The sequence below is a fragment of the Manis pentadactyla genome, chromosome 7 (assembly GCF_030020395.1).
Source record: "Manis pentadactyla isolate mManPen7 chromosome 7, mManPen7.hap1, whole genome shotgun sequence".
Classification (NCBI taxonomy): Eukaryota; Metazoa; Chordata; class Mammalia; order Pholidota; family Manidae; genus Manis; species Manis pentadactyla.
Window position 1 is genome coordinate 74,628,926 of NC_080025.1, and position 19,367 is coordinate 74,648,292.

At 39.2% G+C, this 19,367-nt stretch overlaps 1 protein-coding gene across 5 annotated transcripts in view; it reads left to right on the forward strand.

Annotated features, from left to right (window-relative positions):
* The window catches only part of CDK14 (cyclin dependent kinase 14), a 701,998-nt gene that overhangs the window by 456,471 nt on the left and 226,160 nt on the right, over window positions 1–19,367 (forward strand). For all 5 annotated transcript variants that reach the window (XM_057504492.1, XM_036911780.2, XM_036911782.2 and 2 more), the window contains one exon: window positions 699–792. In XM_057504492.1, the coding sequence (XP_057360475.1) occupies window positions 699–792 (94 nt within the window). The remainder of the gene's footprint in view (window positions 1–698; window positions 793–19,367) is intronic.

The following is a 19,367-nucleotide window of genomic DNA, read 5'->3' on the forward strand; positions in this document are numbered from 1 at the left end:
AAGGCTTCATGGCAGAGATGGCATTTAAATTAGATTATAGAGTTTGGGTTGGATTTATATGTGAAGAGCAAATAGTTAAAATTAGTGAGTTCTGGGTAGTGAAGCATTTGAGTCACATTATCTATGTTTATGCTTTGCCCAAGGGTAGATCAGTCTGGCTCAGTCAGTGTAGCTGCCCTGAATCACCTGAGCAGCCCCAGTTGATGCCTGAGCTCCAGCCTAGATTGATTGAAAGAGAATCTCTGGGGTTTGTGTTCAGATCATTGGCAGTTTTTAAAAATTGCGCTAGGTGATTTTGATGCAAAGACAGGTTTGAGAACCCCAGGATAGCTAGAGAGGACAATGTAATATGAATTTCTGAAATTCAGGTGGAAAAGCATTTTGGAAAAGAACTATGGAAGCTTTTTGACAATATCCTGCAAGTAAGGTGGAGCTACTGAAGTTTGTGTTTTATTGTTTTCCACCATTTTCTGAGTCCATTATAGCTGCATCTATTTAGAGTACTTTCAGGGTGGTAGGCAGAGAGGGGAAAGGAGAGTTATGGGGTTTAGATGTATGTGTGCACAGCCTTGGGTAGTCATTAAGAATGTTAATTATTCATTGTTTCTTCTCTGGACGAGTAGAGGTTCTAATTCCAGATTTAGTTTTCTAAACAGAATATATTGACATTTTTGTACAGTCCTCTCTTCTCTCTTTAGGGGAGTTGGCTGCATCTTTGTTGAAATGATCCAAGGAGTTGCTGCTTTTCCAGGAATGAAAGACATCCAGGATCAACTTGAAAGAATATTTCTGGTAAGTTCTTTACAGAGTGCTTCTGGGAAAAATTGGTTCTTAATATATCCCTTATTGAAAAATTCTATAGTGGTAGTGAAAATAATTTTGAACAAATTTGTTCATTGTCACATTTAATTCTAACATATTTTTGAACCTCGGAAAATGCAGGAAATTAGTTAAGAATTGAATAAAATAAATAATATGCCAAAATGGGAAGAAAGGATCAGATGTTAGCAATAATATAGAATAGTGAGTTAAAAGTGAAGAATAGAATAGAACAGAAGAATTCCTAATAGTCTACATAGGTAGCCCCTTTCAAGTAGGTGGAGTTTAACCTGGTCCCATCTCCACCCACTTAAATGTGAGCGTTGATTGGCAACTTTTTTCCATAAAGTAAAGCATGCAAAGGGGGGAAGGGCAGCGAGGATAGTAACTTTAAAATGGAGAACCCAGGCAAACAGTATGACAGCCGGTCTCCAAGATGACCATCAAAGCTGAGTCGTGTTAGCAGCACGTGCCCTTGGTATACAATGTTGAAAATGATACTGCCCCTCTGTGGCCCTCCGCCCGGAACCACAACCCCAGTCTAATCATGAAAAATGCATCACACAAACCCAAATCGGAGGGCGTTCTACACAATACCTGACTTGTACACGTCAAAACTGTCAAGGTCATCAAAAACAAAGCAAGGCTGAGAAGCTGTCACAGCCCAGAGGAGGCTAGGGAGACAGGACAACTTACTGTAATGTGGTCGTCCAGATGGAATCCTGGAAAAGCAAAGGAACATTAGGGAACGCTAGTGAAAATCCAGGTAAAGCGTATCCAGTTAATATCCAGGTGCTGGGGTGTGTTCTTTGGTTGTGACAAATGTACCATATAATGTAGGATTTTGAGCAATAGAGGAAATATCTGAAGGGTATACAAGGACTCTGTGCCATTTTCATAACTGTTCTAGAAGTCTAAATCTATTCTAAAATGTAAACCTTTTACATTTTTTAAAATCTGCAAGAAATGAAAATAAAATGTGATCTGGAGCCAGACGATCTGGATTCATCATCTGCCCCATCACCTTGGGGAAGGGACTTCACTCCCTGAACCTTTGTTTTCCCACGGGTGAAATGGAAATAGCAGCACCCACCTCATCAGTTGTTTTGAAGAATAACTAACTCAATACACAAGAAGTACTTGTAGAGCTATGCCTGACACATAGTTAATGCCCCATAAATACAAGTTATTATTTTTATACCATATATTTTTATTCAGAACTTCTGCATGAGCTAGTACTCCTCTAAACCTGTTACTTAAAACATAAAATCAGGGCAAGACAAATTAAGGTTTTTGTTGAACAGAGTTAACTGCATACCTTGTCAGTTACCCAGATCGTCATACTTTGTCCTTCATTAATAAATCTCCCATGTGAAATCCCTGGGGCAGAGTTTGGTGTGGACCATGTCAAGAAATGTCCTGATTGGACTGTCATTCATTTTAGTTGTGCAAGTACAGCATTAAAGTATGTCTTTTACAGTGAGTCTGAGGAGTAGGGTGCAGTGATATGGACCAAGACTTCATCACTACGGTGTCCCTCTTGATGTCAGTAGTAAAATGATTCTTTAAAAAAGGAGAGTAGAAAGTAGGAAATCTCCACATACACATTATTTCAGTATGAATTTAATAGAAAAGGAAATGGTTATATAAAGGAGATATGTTCTATAGTAGTAAAACCAAAAAATGAATTTCATGAAAGCACAGTTTTCTGATATGGCTTAGTCAACATTTTCATTTTAAGTATTATTTTTATAATGTAAATAATTTCCAGTGGGTACTATCTTGTTGGATTGTTTTGTTAATGGATATTTTGCTATTATTTCTTAATTTTATGACAATAATTTCCTAATTTTATGGGTATTCAGAGACCTTTGAGCTATGATTAGGCTTTTAATAAATCAAAGAACTAAATTATTGCAAATTTCCAATGGGAATATTGGTACACTAAACTACTATTTGCTCTTGTTAGAACACAGAGACCTTAAATGCAGAAAAGCATCATGATTGATGGTAATAACTTCTTCATTTACTGTAGTTTTTTTTTACCTGTGTAATGTTTTTTACAAGTAGAATGTCTTTTGTTAATTAGGAAATAAAGATCAGCATGTCTATAAAATTGCTGCTTTAGAATTAAATAGTGTTAAGTTTTACTCTAAAGAATTAGACATGACCAAAAAAAAGAGAAACCTACAAACCTCTTTTGACATTAAATGTTATCATCTTAAATCCTTTGTTTCCTTCACTGAAGAAAGGACCTTGTTTAAATACGTAAATGCTAATTATATGTCACATTAAACAAGTAGACTCTCTCAGGAGTTGTGCAACCATTGGAAGAAGAAATTTTACAAGCCAAATATAGTTGAACCATTGGAAAAAAATGCCTTTCCTTGGTGACCTTTTGTGTCAGGCTTGAAGAGGCATAACTATTAAGGTGTGATTAAATCCACTTTCACAGGCTTCTCATATAAGCTAACAGAGACTTTTCTAAACCAGCAGTTTTGTATCTGGCCTCGGTAATGCATTGCCAAGGAGATATTCAGCTTTGAAAAGTCATGGAACATGGGACTATTTGGTTTGTTTTGTGTTTTAATACAGGGATTAAGTCCATTCATTTGCTTGTAAACTGTACATAGAAAGGTAGTTAATAACTTTGAAGCATGAAATTAATAGCTTGTTACCGAAGACAACTAATGTAATTAACTCCCACACACTGAGTCTTTATAAGAAATGTGAAAGGCAAGGAAAATCAGTCAGTAAAGCCCTCATATTTTTCTTTTCAAGGTTTTCTTTTCTTTTTTTTGCTTTTTCCTACCTTTGATGAAAAAGAACAGTGCATGTTTGTAACAAGACCAATGAATTCATTGCCACAGTATAGTAACTATGTTGCTGTATATTTAAGGTGAGCTGGCTATGCTACAATCTGAGATTTCACCATTAAATCACTTTCCTTGAAAATGTGAAGCTCTTATGCAAGAAAGGAAGGAAAGTGATGGAATTTTGACAAATTATATTCAAGACATCTTGAATTGCCAGGTGAATGGGCACCTCCTTCCTTAAGCAGTAAATCTGCTCTTGGGTGAAAAGTGTGGTTTATTTTCATTTCTTGAGAATTACCCATTTTTTACTGTGGCATGATATATTCTATTCACCTCTGTTAGTTGCAAAAATAAGCAATAGATGTATTCATCCAGGTAAATATATATTCAGTGTGGTAAAATGAGAACTAATAAAAAAAAATTTCTATTCTAATCACATTGTTCTGAACTGAAAAAGAAATCTACTCAGTGGAGCCCTGGGAAGATACATCTCTTTCATTTCACAGCAGCTGAACAAATGACAAAGTGGTTGCCCAGCTGTCGGAGACCCTTGGCAGATGCTTCTGGGTTTGTGTGGCTCGTGGCCCAGTGTACAGCAGCCACAACATGGGCCTGCCTGAGTCTGTTTCGGGGACCTGTCCTCATTCTCCCTGCCTTTGAATGTTGATAACCCTGAGGGCCTCACCTTTCCCTGTCTCCTGGGTCTTCTGATTTACATGTACATTATAGAATTTCATCCACCAACTTTTTGTTAACCTATTGTACATTATTTGATTGGTACTGTTTTTAAAATGTTCCTCTTCCTTATACATATATCATTTGGAATTTATAAGTGTGTGTGTGGAGTTGTATTTGTGTGAATGAGTGTGTGAAAGAGCAACTTGCAACTTTGAAGGCTACCACTCAGGCCGGTGACTTATTTTAAGTCAGATCTTTCCTTAAGCCTGTGTTTTGCAATGGACTCATGGAGAGGTGGAGTCTGCAGACCAGTTCCAGCCCTTGTTGCCCCAGCCTGGCTCCATTTCCAGGATCTTGGCTGGAACCATAACCATGGGGTTTCATGATTAGCTAGGGCAGCCATACAGAATGTAAGAGAAAGCTGATACCTTCCTTGATGCTCATTACCATCCAACTGGATGTAGCAGCCACACTGTTAAGATGGACTATTGACATCACAGATTTGTGCCATCAGTACCATCACTGGGTTTGCTTGAGGTCCTTTCTGCCGTACCTCCTCAGCACGCACTCCGCAGCACTAGGTACAAGGGAGATGTAAAGGCAACGCACGCTGTGGTGTCTGCCCTGCAGAAAGGATGGCAATCAAAGTGGGCAGGCAAGGCAGACCTCTAAGAATGGAGTCATGAATATTTGCTGAGCAATTAATCCACACCTAGGAGACCCAGTAAGAGTAGTAGAACATGTATTAATTAAAAAACTGAATTCTAACAGTTAAATCCTATTGGGTGCTAATCCTAGGTTGTTTTTTATGTTAAACAAGTCACCTTTTCTAATTGGATTATAGTTTCTCCATCTGTAAAGGGAGGAGTTGATCTGAATGATTTCAATAATGTCCTGCTGCTCTATCTTTTTTTTAATTCTAAAAATGCATGATATTACAGGATTATGCAAAAGGACTGTGGATGTTTAAAGAGAAAATTGCTGAGAAAGCTGTTGTTAAGCCTTGAAAAAAGTGTAAGATTTGAAGTAGAATAAGGACAGGGGCCATCAGGCAGTGACAGGAGTAGGGGTGGTAGGAGTTGTCTTCCATGGGTGAAAGTTGAGACCAGATTTTGGTAGCTTGAGGCTTTTTATTTTATTTTACTCTAAAGTAATAATGAGACAGCACAATTTGTAACAAGAGAGTAATAATGTTCAGTGCCATTTCAGGTAAATTAATACAGTATGATGTAATGATAAATTCAGCTATCATAAGAGAACTAAGCAGGACAAACTGCATATTGAAAATAATAAACAATAATTTTTAAAGTCAGTATCAGGAAAACAAAGCAGCGGAAATAGGCTACAATACCTCCTGTCCTGGAACAAATGTCCCTTTTAATTTTAACATGTTTCTTGCAAGCCTTATCAATAGACATTGTTATTTATATTACAGCAAAACTTTTCCAGAGAGTTGAAGTTTCTAAAAACAAAGCAATTAAAACAATTTAAAAGCAGTATGAAAATCAATAGAAATTACCATTCATTGATAACCAGCATTAAAACCACAGATAACCAGCATTATTATATTTTCTTTCCTAGGTTTTCACAATTGGGTTAATAATAAGTGTATGGCTTTCGTATCCAGCTTCTCTTTATTTTCACTTTAAGTAGAGAGCAGTTTCCAAGCCATTAATATATACTTGAAAATATTAATTATACTATAATACATAAATGTGCCCAAATGTACTAACACATTGCCCTATTACTAGATAATTTGCTTGTGATTTTTATAATACATTTTATAATACAGTGAGCACCACATATTTTTGTCCCACTCAGTTACTCTTTCAGTAGGGATTATTAGGCATCTATTCTGTATCTGTCACTGTGCATAAGGGTGGTAATAAGCCAACAGACACAGCCTCTGCTCACCTCAAAAGTGCTGTCAGCTGGGCTACATTTGAGTAGCTTCCAGAAAGTCAGATCAGAAGGATATTGTTGCAAAACTTGTGATACATCTTGAATGTAAGTGATACAGAAGAGAAAGGAGTCAAAGGTAACTTCAGAGATTCAAGCTTTGGGAACTAAGTGATTAGTGAGGTTATTGAAAATAATGGAGCCATTGAAAAGGTGTGCCAGTAGCAGGAGAGGAAGAGACCTCAAGTTACTGGACTTTATGTGACAGTAGGTGACCCCAGGAGAGATGTCCAGGACAGAAATCATAGAGAACAGAATCAGGAGAAAGATGAAGATCAAGGAATCATTCACCCAAAGCAGACAATGTTGGGTCCCCAACCAGACTGGTCTTGAATAATGAGCAGGGGCAGAGGAAACAGTGGAGCTCCGCCTGAACCTCAGGGATGCACAGGGTTTGTGAGGGGAGGGTTCAGGGTGGGGAGCTAGGCTGGGAGATAATCAGTACAGTGACACAAGAGTTGAGGTAGGGTGAGCAGCAGAGTAGTGAAGGATAAGAAAGGGAAAAAATAACATCCTCAGGAGAAATTATAGAGCAAATCGGGCCCATTTTGCTGGTGGGTGGGGAGCTATGAGGCCAGAGCATGAGATGGATGGGGAGCTATGAGGCCTCTATGTGTTCCTTGGCATGTTTCTTACACTGTCTATGTAGAAGGTGACACACTATATTTGTTCAGTATATCCTTTTGTCTCAGAGGAGAAAGGTTTCCTACCAAAGAAATGGAATAGTCAACACAGAAAATACATCTGGGTCTATTTAGGAGAGCTCAGACTGTCCACAGTTTTCAAACAGTTCTCCTGAGTGTCTCAGATTCTGGAGGGAAGGTGGGTATAGCCTCAGGGGAGGTGCAGTCTGGCCCTCCACTCATGGCTCTGCTTTCATCAAGACTGTATATGTAAAATAGATCCCACCGCTGAAAGAAAGCTTGAAAACCCTGGACAAATAGCCAAGAGTTCTATGAAGAAAAAGTTGGTGAAGAAGAAGAATGATGAAGGGAGATCCAGTGAAAATGAAGTCGTTAGAGAAATAAAAACTGAGTGATTCATATATGGAGTCATGTCTAATAGGAAAGCTCTGTTAATAATTAGCTAAAGAAATTTTGGTAGCAAACCTCAGTAGGGTCATTTGTCTTAGAAAAAATAAGGACAGGGGATATCCCACTATACAACAGCTACTTTCTGCAAGGTATGCGAAGCATTAAATTCTTGTATCTATTCCATCCAGACATCAGTTTGAACGAATCAACAAAGAAAGTTTGAAGTACACCTATGTGCATGTTTTAAGTTGGGATTGTACCGGAGCTAGGGATTTGGGAGCTTCCTGATTACGTTCTCCAGGAATGGAGGTATAGATGAAGAAAGTGGGAAATATTTCTGGTTTTGGTGAGTAGATCATGGTTGAGAGGAGAAAACAGAAAGAATATCTAGAGAACAAAGAGTGCCAAAGAGCACTTCTGTTTTGAAAGTCAAAGTGAAAGAATTTCAAGAAGGAAGATTTATCAATTGCATCAAATACTACAGTGAGGTCAGTGGAGGATCATGCTGAGAGAAAGCCGCTTGCTGGTAACTTCTGAGGGAGGAGTTCCAATAGTGCTGGATATTTAAAGTCAGGTTACAATGGGTTTAAAGAGGAAGTGGGTAGTGAAAAACTGGGAACACTGAGTTTAGACAACTTCTTTGAGAATGGGTAGAATGAGAGGGTTAGATGTCACCATAAGGTATTTTCAAAGCCAAGATTTATAAGCCTTATAATGTGTCATAAACATTATTAAATAATGAAGAGTAGGATGCTTATAAGGTAGAGGACATCAAGGCTGTAAGAAAGCATATTTGATGGATCAAGACATTAGAGTAGGGAAGAGCAGAGGGGTGGAGGAGAAGGCGCCTTGAAAATGTGGATGAAAGTTTTTCTTAAAGATAAGGAAGAAGAGGAAGATTTGAATAAATATGGTAGAGGAACTACACTGATGGACAGTGACTATAATGGGGTATGTGGTGGGGACTTGATAATAGGGGGAGTCTAGTAATCATAATGTTCATGCAATTGTACATTAATAATAGCAAAATAAAAAACAAAGTGAAAATAAAAAATATATATGGTAGAGGAGAAGAAAAGAATATGAAGGCATCATGATTTGCATGATTCTTGAATGAAAAGGAGGGACTGTGGCTAGCACAGAGATATTCCTTTGTGGGCCAGAAACTGAGGAGAAGGGATAATACTTGCAATGCTGGTGTATTTCTAATCTGTGTGATTTATATTTAACGTAGGATTGCTTTTAAGCATATCCGTCCTACCTGTAAATTTTCCCAATTATAGTAGCTTCTACCAAAGACTTTTCTGGAGGCATTGGTTCAAGTCTGTGCTCTAACAGTCTTAATTAAATGTTTTGAAAATGCTGTAACCTAATATATCCCTATTCCATATTAACATTTTGTTTATACATGACTTTATTGTCAGTATATGTCTACTTACTGTCTGTTGCAGTTATCTCTTGTCATGTAACCACCTCAAAACTCTAGGTTAAATCACTAACAGTCATTTTCTAAAATTTATGTCATCATTTCAAGATCAGAAATTCAGTAAGGGGAGGGCCCGGCAGTTCTGAACTTGGGGTCTCTCATATGGTTGCAGACAGATGGTAGCTGGTGCAGAAACAATCAGAAGTGGGTGCACTTGGAGACTTGCCAAACACCTCTCTTCATAGAGTCTTGAGGCTGTGTGTGGGTTCTCTAAAGGTGGGCTAGTTTGAGCTTCCTTGTGGCACAGTGGTTGGGTTCCCAGAGTCGGTGTCTAAAGAGGACCAGATGGAAACTGCATGGTTTCTCTTAAGGCAGCCTCAGAAGCCGTGCAGCAACTCTCTATCTGTCAGAGCAGTCACAGACCCTCACTCAGAGGCAAGGGGAGGGTCAAGGAACCTGTTCCAAATGGGAAGAATGTCAAGAATACTGGGGCCTTAGTTTTAAAACTGCTGCACTGATCACAAAAATAATCATTAAAGCATATCACCAAGTTGAGCTGATAAACAGATGTGTAGTGAAAAAAATCTGGGGAACAATTTTTATCAAGCTTCTAAACTTTTTGTTGTTTTCCCCATGCTTCTCACAGTCATTACAATGCTGCTTCCCAGGATAAATTTGAAAGTGGGAATTGTCACAGTATCACATGGTGAGTCCTAAAGTCCCTCATTTGCTTACCTTCTTTTCTTCCTTTTTTTGATTAACAAGTTCCCAGATGTGTCAGACTGGAAAAGATGGTGAGATACTGCCGTAGTGTGACACATGAGGCCAGTGAGGAGGTGGTGACATTTCTTAGCAAATCCTCAGAATGTTTTCCATAAAGTAGATTTTCATAACTCAAATTCTGCCTTAATTTTTTTTTTCATTTGCAACATGCTTCCACATAAAAGTCTTTCATTCTTCAGAACACATATGTGTTCAGATCACACTGTGGGAGGCAGCATCTAAGATTGTCCCAACCATCACCACCCCCTGGTATTTATGACCCTTTGTAAACCCCTGCCCTTGAGTGTGGGCTGAGCCTACAGACTTATTTCTAAATGGAGAGGCTAAGGCAAAAGTGATGGGATATTAGATGGGATATTACTTCTGAGACAATTTCCAAAAAAGTACTACTTCCTTCTGTCTCTCCCTCTCTGTCTGTGTCACTGGCTCACTCTGAGGGGAGCCAACTGCCATGCTGTGTGCTGCTCTTGAAGGGACCCTTGTGTTAAGGAACTGATGTTTCCAGCCAGCAGCCAGTGAGGACCTGAAGCTGGGCAGCAGCTGAGTCAGTGAGCTTGGAAGTGGACCCTCCCCCAGTTGAGCTTTCATGGGAGACCACAGCCATTGTTAACACTAACTGCTACCTTGTGAGAGACCCTAAGCCAGAGGCACCCAGCTAAAGTGGGCCTGGATTCCTGACCAACAGAAACTGTGAGATAATAAATGTTTCTTATCTAAAGTCCTTAAGTTTTGGAGTAGCTTGTTCCATGGCAACAGATGACCCATACATCTGCTTTGATCCCATAACCAAGGAAAGATAGGTAATGTTACTTTTTTTTATAGGTGAGGAAACTCCAGAGATTATATGAACTTGACTGAAAAGATGTTAATAAGTGCCAGTACTGAGATGAAATTCTAAATCTGCTGTCTCTTCCAACAAAATACTTTTTTGTTTCATATCTGTTGTTTGGTTGTTTTTGGTCTAATTCATAACCAAAAGTGTGGGTCAGAGTAACTTGGGAATCATTTCCTGAATATACATCCTTAGGCCCCACTTGGGGCTTTCTGAAGTAGAGTCTTAGGGGATGGGACTCTATGCATGCGAACCACCCAGCAGGCCTGGGCTGATGAGTCCTCTTGGTTAAGAACTTCCATTCTAAAAGATACATGTCATGCTTTGAAACATTATGCAAGTTTTAAATTTTCTGGCCTAATGTGGCATCCTCAAAACCTAGCTAGTACAGACATACCATCCAGAATATAGAAATCGTTGTTCAGTCAAGACTAAGTCCTGGTTTTCTAAAAGCAACTTTTTGACCCTCAAGGGACCCTTATAAAGTATATATTTGGGGTTTCTTTCACATGGCTTTGTATTAATGATGTGAGGTGACTATTAGAATTGTGTATGCAAACAAAGACCCCTAATCATCATATCCCAGTGTTATAACTTCATTTCTGGCCTGATCACTTGATCAGCATTCTCTTCCTCTCCCTGTATTGCAACCTACCTTTTCTTAAGCCTTAGAATAAATCTGTCTAGGCTGTTCATCTTTTTGTGAGGCATGAGTTCATTTAAAATCTGACCCTGTATTAAGAAGATGTGGTACATATACACAATGGATACTATTCAGCCATAAGAAAGAAACAAATCCTACCGTTTGCAGCAATGTGGATGGAGCTGGAGGACATTATGCTCAGTGAAATAAGCCAGGCAGAGAAAGACAAATGCCCAATGATTTCCCTCATTTGTGGAGTATAACAATGAAGCAAAACTGAAGGAACAAAATGGCAGCAGACTCGGAGACTCCAAGAAGGGACTAGTGGTTACCAAAGGGGATGGGTGTGGGAGGGCGGATGGGGAGGGAGAGAGAAGGGGATTGAGGGGTATTATGTTTAGTACACATGGTGTAGGGGGATCATGGGGAGAACAGTGTATCACAGAGAAGGCACATAGTGGATCTGTGGCATCTTACTACACTGATGGACAGTGACTGCATTGGGGTGTGGGTGGGGACTTGATAATATGGGTAAATGTAGTAACCACATTGTTTTTTCATGTGAAACCTTCATAAGAGGGTATATCAATCATACATTAATAAAAAATTTAAAAAACAAATCTGATCCTGTATCTCCTGCCCAACCCTTACAAGAAAAATAAAAAGCCTCCTCAAAACATTCTATCCTAAATTGATCTCTCATGTCTCATTATTATATGTCTTGATAGAAAGCTATGGCTGTTGTTTAAAATTTATCATCTAAAATAATCTACCCAAGTCGTTGGAGCATATCCCCTAGAGAACAGTTTTATAGTAAGTCAGGTTAACAGATTATCTGACCTTTGAGCTGGATTTGTCCTCCATCTCACTTATCTTTTTTAACGATGATAGTCGTACATTTTCCAGGTAGTGTATAGGCTCTGTATTTTTGTATTTTCCTAAAATCTCTTTGTGAGTTTAGCTGTACTGTAAAAGTGTTGAGAACTGTATTTTAAATGTACTACCAATGAATTTTTTCTTACTATAGTGCCTAATATTCAGGCTTCCTTTTATTTTGAATAATGCTAGCTATTCAGATTATCAGTGAACGTGAGTCTTGCTTGGGAGTATGTTCTTCTCCAGGATGAGAGAAAATGTCAGTCTTGTCATATTTTGCCTTTTGTGTTGGTCAATCCATGGTAAAGATTCAAGAATTGGCTTAGGGACATGTCCTGTGCTACAGATTTCTATGCCTTTACACCTGCCAGGAATTCCTTTTCTTCTGCACTTAATGTCTAAATATGACCCATCCTTCTAAATATTAGAAATGTTTCCACCCCTAGTGAATTTTTCTCTGACTTCCCAATTACAAATACTCTCTCTTTCTCCTAGACCTCTTAATTTTTTTACCCAAACATCTTTACTGTCTCCCTTCAGTTTTGACCTTGCAGTATAGTTGTTTTTGCTCTTATTCCCCTAATACAGTTTAGGATTTGGAGTAGGGGAGGGGAAGAAAGGAGTACGTTTTGCCAATCAAGCTTTAGTGTGCACCCCAGCGCTGCAGGAATATTGGCTCGTAATGCTAGAATTATTGCATTTCTTAAACCTCCCTGTGTTCTTTTTAGAATGTAGCTTTTGGGGGAATTCTGTGGGAATGACATTAAGAACCACTTTAAAAATTGAAGACAGTTTTCCTTCTTTCATTTGTTTATTTGTTGAAAAATACATGTGAGTTCATGTATTCCTTTAATTTCTCCTTTTGTAGTTCCTTGTTCAAATAATATGTAAATCACTAACAGCAGATAACATTTAATATTCAGATGCACAGTTCATTTTATTGAAGCTCAGTAGAACAAATTACTATCAATTTGCCCTAAGTAAAATTCAGCATTAAAAATGTTTCATGTTTGCCAAAGTGAAAGTAAATAGCTGAAAGGTGTTAACAAAACCTTTTTTAGAGAATAATATTAGGCTCATTTCTCAAATCCTATCTTATTCCCAATAAAAAGGAATACTGTTTATCTCATATAGAATAGTGATGTATGCACATTTTAATCTGATTATTAAGTCTTGAGGTATGATTCAGTGCATTCAGAGGTTCTGAGTACACACACACACACACACACACACACACACACACACACACACACACACACACACACACACACACACACACACACACACACACACACACACACACACACACACACACACACACACACACACACACACACACACACACACACACACACCTGGCAGTGAGCTTCAGTGAACTTCTGTTTTGAAGTTTGGCAAAATTTTAATTGGTTTTCTCTTTAATTCTTAGTACTGGGAGTGTCACTCCTAGGAAATCAGGAAGCTGAAGTCATTAGAGAACTAAATTTGATTGCCAATTCTATATTAATTTTCTTCCTTACAGTGAAAATCATTTTTAGAAATAAATAGGTAGTGTATAAGTGGCTTGTCTCATAATTTTGATCTTCCTGATATACCATGATGTCAAATTAGATGTGAAATGAGAAAGGCACTAACTTTAGTGAAATTATAACAATCTATCTACCAAAAAAATTTTAAATGAATATGTACAATGTTTGTTCACCTTTCCAAATATTAAGCTCAATATTTTCAAACAATAAGCAATGTTGTTCTGTGACGTTGATTAGTATCCACACAGCCACTGCCATAAGGAAGATAGAGTTTATTCAGTCTTATTAGGGCCATGCCCCAGGATGACAGTTGATCCGAAAGCTCTAATCAGATTGCTCTGTCCTTTTTTCTTTGAGGACAATTCGTATGCAGTTTACAGCAGTGAAAGGTTACATTAACGAGCACATGTGCAATGTCTCAAGGATACATTTACTTTCATGTCCCAAAAAGTACAAACTATGCATGTTCTGGTTCTATCTATGTGCAAGAATTGGCAAGGGTTAGGAATGATAGTTTTTTCCTAAAGAATTCTGTCAAGGACATGAGATCCTGACTCCCATTGAGTTTATTTTCTTTGGTTGGTCAAGAGCTTTTCCTTTGTGGTCCTGGGTGAGGTTTGGGGTATCTTGTCGACAAAGGCAAGAATGGCTGCGCCGCACCTTCACAGCCCAGTGAGAGCTGTCCTGGGCTGATGGAGGGCCTCTGCAGCTCACAAAGCTCTCCTTCCCTATGGGCCCACTGGGGCAGACCATAACATTTCATTTTTATCACACAAGTTCCCCCTTATGGTCAATAACCAACCTTCAGCTGCATATCATGACCATAAATTACATTGGCCTCCTCAGGAATGATGTTGTTGAGTTGGTATTTCTCCTTGAACTCATGTCTTTTCCTAACTTAATTGTCAGAATATGTCTTCCAAATCATCTCTGACCTTCTAGCTAAAATGATCTGGGTCCTTTCCTGCCATTGCCTCCTCCAGATCCCATATAGCACCAGAATGCTACAATAAAAAGTGTGATTAAGACTACAGTAGTGGTCACAGTTTCAACACTATCTATGTGTGTAGAAGAATTAAAGAGGCAAGAAAACAAACCATCCAATAAAGCCTCAACAAACATCAGCATATTCTTTTATCAATTTAACTAGTTGTTTTCCCCCTTCCTCTATGGTCACTTGTACTTCGCAAAAAGTTGTCCCAGCTCGTTGGAATGCCTCCTTTAGTTCTTGAGAGGCCTTGTCCAGTCCTCAGGCCACTCATCTTCCATTATTTTCACCTCACTTGGGGGACTTTGTTTCAGGCTCCCAATAAGCATAATCATTCTCATCAGTATTATCATAAGTTCTAATAACCTTAGGTAAGTATATTTTTCCTGTAACTTCCGTACTACACTATATATCACTAGTATTCATTTTAAATTCAGTTTTGCACAGTAGTGATCATATAACTGGAAAGTCTTAGTCTCAATTCCTTCCCAGCAAAACTGTCCCCTTCCCACATACCATATATGTTTTGCATAGGAGTTTTTAGCATGCGCCAAGTTGTAGGTACCTCTGGATCCCAATGTTTTGGGAAGTACAACCAAATTCCTTTACACTCTTCACAATTTAGGACTGAGATGGGTTCCCGCTGGGGTGAAGTGTCATTTTTTGTAAGGAGGGCCCATTGGCTGCTCATGGGAAGTATACAGTTGTTTTCATGAATGGTCCCTATTCCCATTAGCTGCACTACTTTATGGGCCTTTTGTTGATTTAATTTAGGAACGGATTTTGTTACAGAGCAATGGTGTAAGTTACAGGTTCCTTCAGTTATATCCCATAAATTGGGAGGACCATAAATGCTCTGTGTGTTCATTCTGAAGTAGCATGGCTAAAAGACTTTGCTGGGTAGAGATGCAGGCCCTGTCCTATAACTGGGATTGTGCATTCTGTGCCATGACTTTTTTAGTTTTATCGCCACTGGGTACTTGCCTCATTTTGTTTCCATGCTGCCTTCCAGCCTTTTCCTTCCTCCTGAAGTAGTACTGCATTAAGCTTCCTGGCTTGGGATAGGAATCCCTTTTCTTCCCTAAGCCACCTAGAAAATCACATTTAGTTCCCCTGGGCCAATGTTGATTTATCCACCAAATTTATTGGTTCCACTGAGGTGTTATCATCTGTGTACAATTTGAATACAAAATGTTGACCCAGAAGGACTGAGCTCCCCAGACTAGGTTTAAGTAAGCTTAAATGTTGTAACCTTAAATAGAGTGGTTTGTGTTGACCAAAGGGCTTCCCAAAGTCATCCTTTGCGAATTTGGGGAGGATGAGATCTGTGTTTGTGCAGCATGTAACTCCAACAGGTTTTAATAGACCTTGCTCCCTTTCCTCCTTAGCCAAGGTTGGGACCCACCCACAAAAACAGGGTGAAGGGGAGTGGGGACACATGGCAGTATAACAGGAAACAAAGGTATAGTTAAAGGACTTGCATCAGTATATCCTGGTAAAATTTTAAGAGGTTCATCATCCATTCCTATAGCCACCCAGTATCTCTGAGTGATCTGTTTAGTCCATGTGATTTTCTCTGCAGTAGTGTTACCTGGCAGGATGTCAATAGAATCCTCTCCCAATGAATTTCCTACATAATAAGTACACCCCATGAAGTTAGAACTGATAGGAAGATTACTTATGGGTTCATATAAAGTAGACCTTAAGCTCTGAGTCCTGGCATTATATGTAATACTTGACTCAGTGAATCAAATGTGTTTTCCCATTTGGGATCTGAGAAGGTGCCTTTTTTCCAAGATAACTTTTGAGTTTCTTTAGGGCCCAACAAATGAGGGGGTTTAGGCAGGCATATGAGCCAGCACCAGTAAGGAAACAATGAAGAGAAGCAATAATTCAGGTGCCACTGGCCTGGTCCGGACTCTTGGGAAAGTTGTCCACATCAGCTGCCAGCTTCTGCTCATCCTGGTCTCCTCGATGCAGTTTCAGTCTTAGGTCTGATATGCTTTCTGCAGACCACTCTGAGTAGGTGCCCTTTTTAAGTGAGAAATATGGACCTAGGAGTCAAAACCCTGTGATTTTGCTGCACAAGCATTAGTTAAGAGAACTAGAAAGGTCCTTTCCTTTTGGGCTGCAAGGAATTCTTCAACTAGTGACTTATTCAGTATACATACTCACCTGGTCTACATTTCCTCCTCTGTAGGTAAATTTGTGTTATAGGCATCAACAACGAATTTTGAGTGTTCCTTCAGTACCTTAGTTAGCTGTCTACTTTAATGCACTCTATTCCCCTCTAGCAATGTAGGCTCCAACAGCCCTTCATCCATTCTCATAGCTTTGCCTGTAATAATTTCAAAAAGTGTATTTGTTGTTTGCCAAAAAGTGTGTAGATTGTAGGGTGAGCAGTACCAAGGGAAAAGCTTTTGGCCACAGCAATGAGAAAGTATCTGTTAGTTTTGCTCTTTAGTTTTTAACAATACCATTTGCCCTATCCACTAAGCCTGATGAGTATCTGTGGTAAGCACAGTGGAAATGTTGAACAATAGGCCACATTTTACAAATTTCTTTGTCCTGTGAAATAAGTCCCTCAATCATTATGTAGTTCAAGAATTTCCATGTGAGAATGATCTGGTCCAGCAATAATTTGCTTACTATTTGGGGCTGTTGCTCTTCAACAAGGAAATGCTTAACCAAGTGAAGAATCATGCAGATCATGTGTACATTGTAAAAATGTAATTGGGCTTCAAAAGGGATTATTGGCCATTGATTTGCCCAACCCACACAATTTGAGAGAGTCAAATATTCCCCCGTTTTTTCCTTTTCTGTTGCAGATTTCTGAAAATCAAGCAAGGTTTCAGTTAAATTAGTCGGGGAGAAAGTACAGATTATTTTGGGGGAAGTTGCTGGCTGTAAAAGCACCTTGATTGGCCTGTTGACTTCCTTTTGCTCTGATGATATCTGCCCTGTAAGATCTTTGTATTTATATTACAGCCAGTTTTTGTGGAAGGAGAAGAACTTCCAACAAGGCTGCCACCTGTTTCCCATTTTAATAGGTTGTCTTTTTGAGGTTAAGAAACCCCTTTGTTTTCAGGGTATTCCAAAATCATGTGCCATATCAAATGTATATCGACTACTAGTATAAATTGTTCCTTTGGCCAATTGGCAGGCTTTGGTTAAAGCTGTAAGTTCAGCCTGCTGTGTGGAATGAACTTCAGGCAATGGGTCACTTTCAAGGACAGATACCAGTGACAGTACTGTGTATATCTGGCCTGGATTTTCCGTTGGGTCCCTTAAGGTGGGAATTATTCTGTAAATAAGTTCTGCATTAGCAAGTGCTGTTCCATGGTGTCATCTCTAGGAAGTCAGCATTGGTTAGTTAATGTTAGCCAGTCATGATCTGTTTCTTTTGTTTCCTCTGGAAGCAAAGTGGCTGGATTCAACCTGTTACATCTAAGCGAGGTTATGTTAGGAGAGATCAATGTGAACTTCACAGGAGGTTAGCCTCCTAGCTCCGTGGTGCTGAGTGTAATGTGAATGAATTCAGGAAGGCTTCCACTGAGCATGGACATAAATAGTGATTTTACCACTGTTGTTTTTTCTGTAGCCTGATGTAAGAGTGCAGTGCAGTTACAGCCTTCAGACAAGTTGGAAGACCCCTTGCCACAGGGCCTGCTTGTTGGCTGTAATAATTGGTCTGTGATGGTCTCCATGTTTCTGAGTTAAGATTCCAGATGCTGTTCCATAGCTTTCATGCACAAACATAAAGGCAAGTCATAATTTGACTGCCCTGTCACCAGAGTCTGAGTTAAAATTGTCCTTAAAATCTCCATAGCCCCTGAGTGCTCAGAAGTACATTGTAAAGGCTCTGGTTGTACCTGTGTAAGGGCTTCATATAGTGGTTGGCCACTAGTGAGAAGTTAGGAATCCAATTTTGGCAAGTAGCCTGCAAGACTCAAATATCCTCTTAATTGTCTCAGTCTTTGGATTAGGGAAGGCTAAAACTTCCTTGAATCAGTCCATCTGGTTGGGCAGGCTCTAATTTTAAATTCATTTCAACCTTTGAGGAGAAGGAGATGTGTGTCCCTTATCTTCCCAGAATATCTCACTTTATCACATGTACAGGGGCACTATCTACTCAAAGGAACGTCTGAGTTCCCTTAATTTCTCCTAATTGAAAATCAATAGGGATGGACTTACATACCCTCATTGCAGAGTTAGAAACCTCTACCCTCAGTTCTAGTATATTACTGCTAGGGAGAGATGGCTTCCATTTAGTAGAGTTTAACCCTGAGAGAGGGGCTCTAGTATCAGTTAGGGCCACTACAGTAATTCCTGTTCTTTGTAACTCTATTTCCCCAAAACATTTGATGGAGGAAAGACAGGGCTCTCTCTGTACCCTCGGAGCACTTCTACCTTTGTTCACCTTTGTATTCTTGTTGGCGGTCTGATGCACTGCCACAGTCTCATGCCCTTTCCCAGCAAGCTTTCTTTCAAGGCCCAGGCTTTTTGCAGTAAAAATGACACCTGAGTTTCCGGTGGGTCGAGGATAAAGTGCTCCCTTGCAGGATGGCACTTTTATGTTAGCTGCTGCTAAGTTGGTGTAACTGCAAGTCTGTAATTTTTACAGCTGCACTTTTTTTCTTTCCTTTTTGTCATTTTAGATAACTGGTCTGCCAGATAAGTAGTGCATTGGTGTGAGAACTGGCTAACCAAGATTAGGTAATTCTTCATCTGTTACCTCCAAGAAAGTCAAATTTAGGAAGGAGTCATTTTGGTGGTTTGAGTAGGTACCGACTGCTATCCCCCAAATATTGTTTTAATGTTTCCTTAAATCTTTCAAAGTACTCTGGAATAGTTTCATCTGAACTTTGCTTACACTGTTGGATCTTAGCCCAGTTAGCAACCTTGGGATGTATTTCCAGTATAACTGTGTAATCATTGTGCTAACTCCCAGCATTTCACCTTATCTTCTGGCTCTTGCTGATTA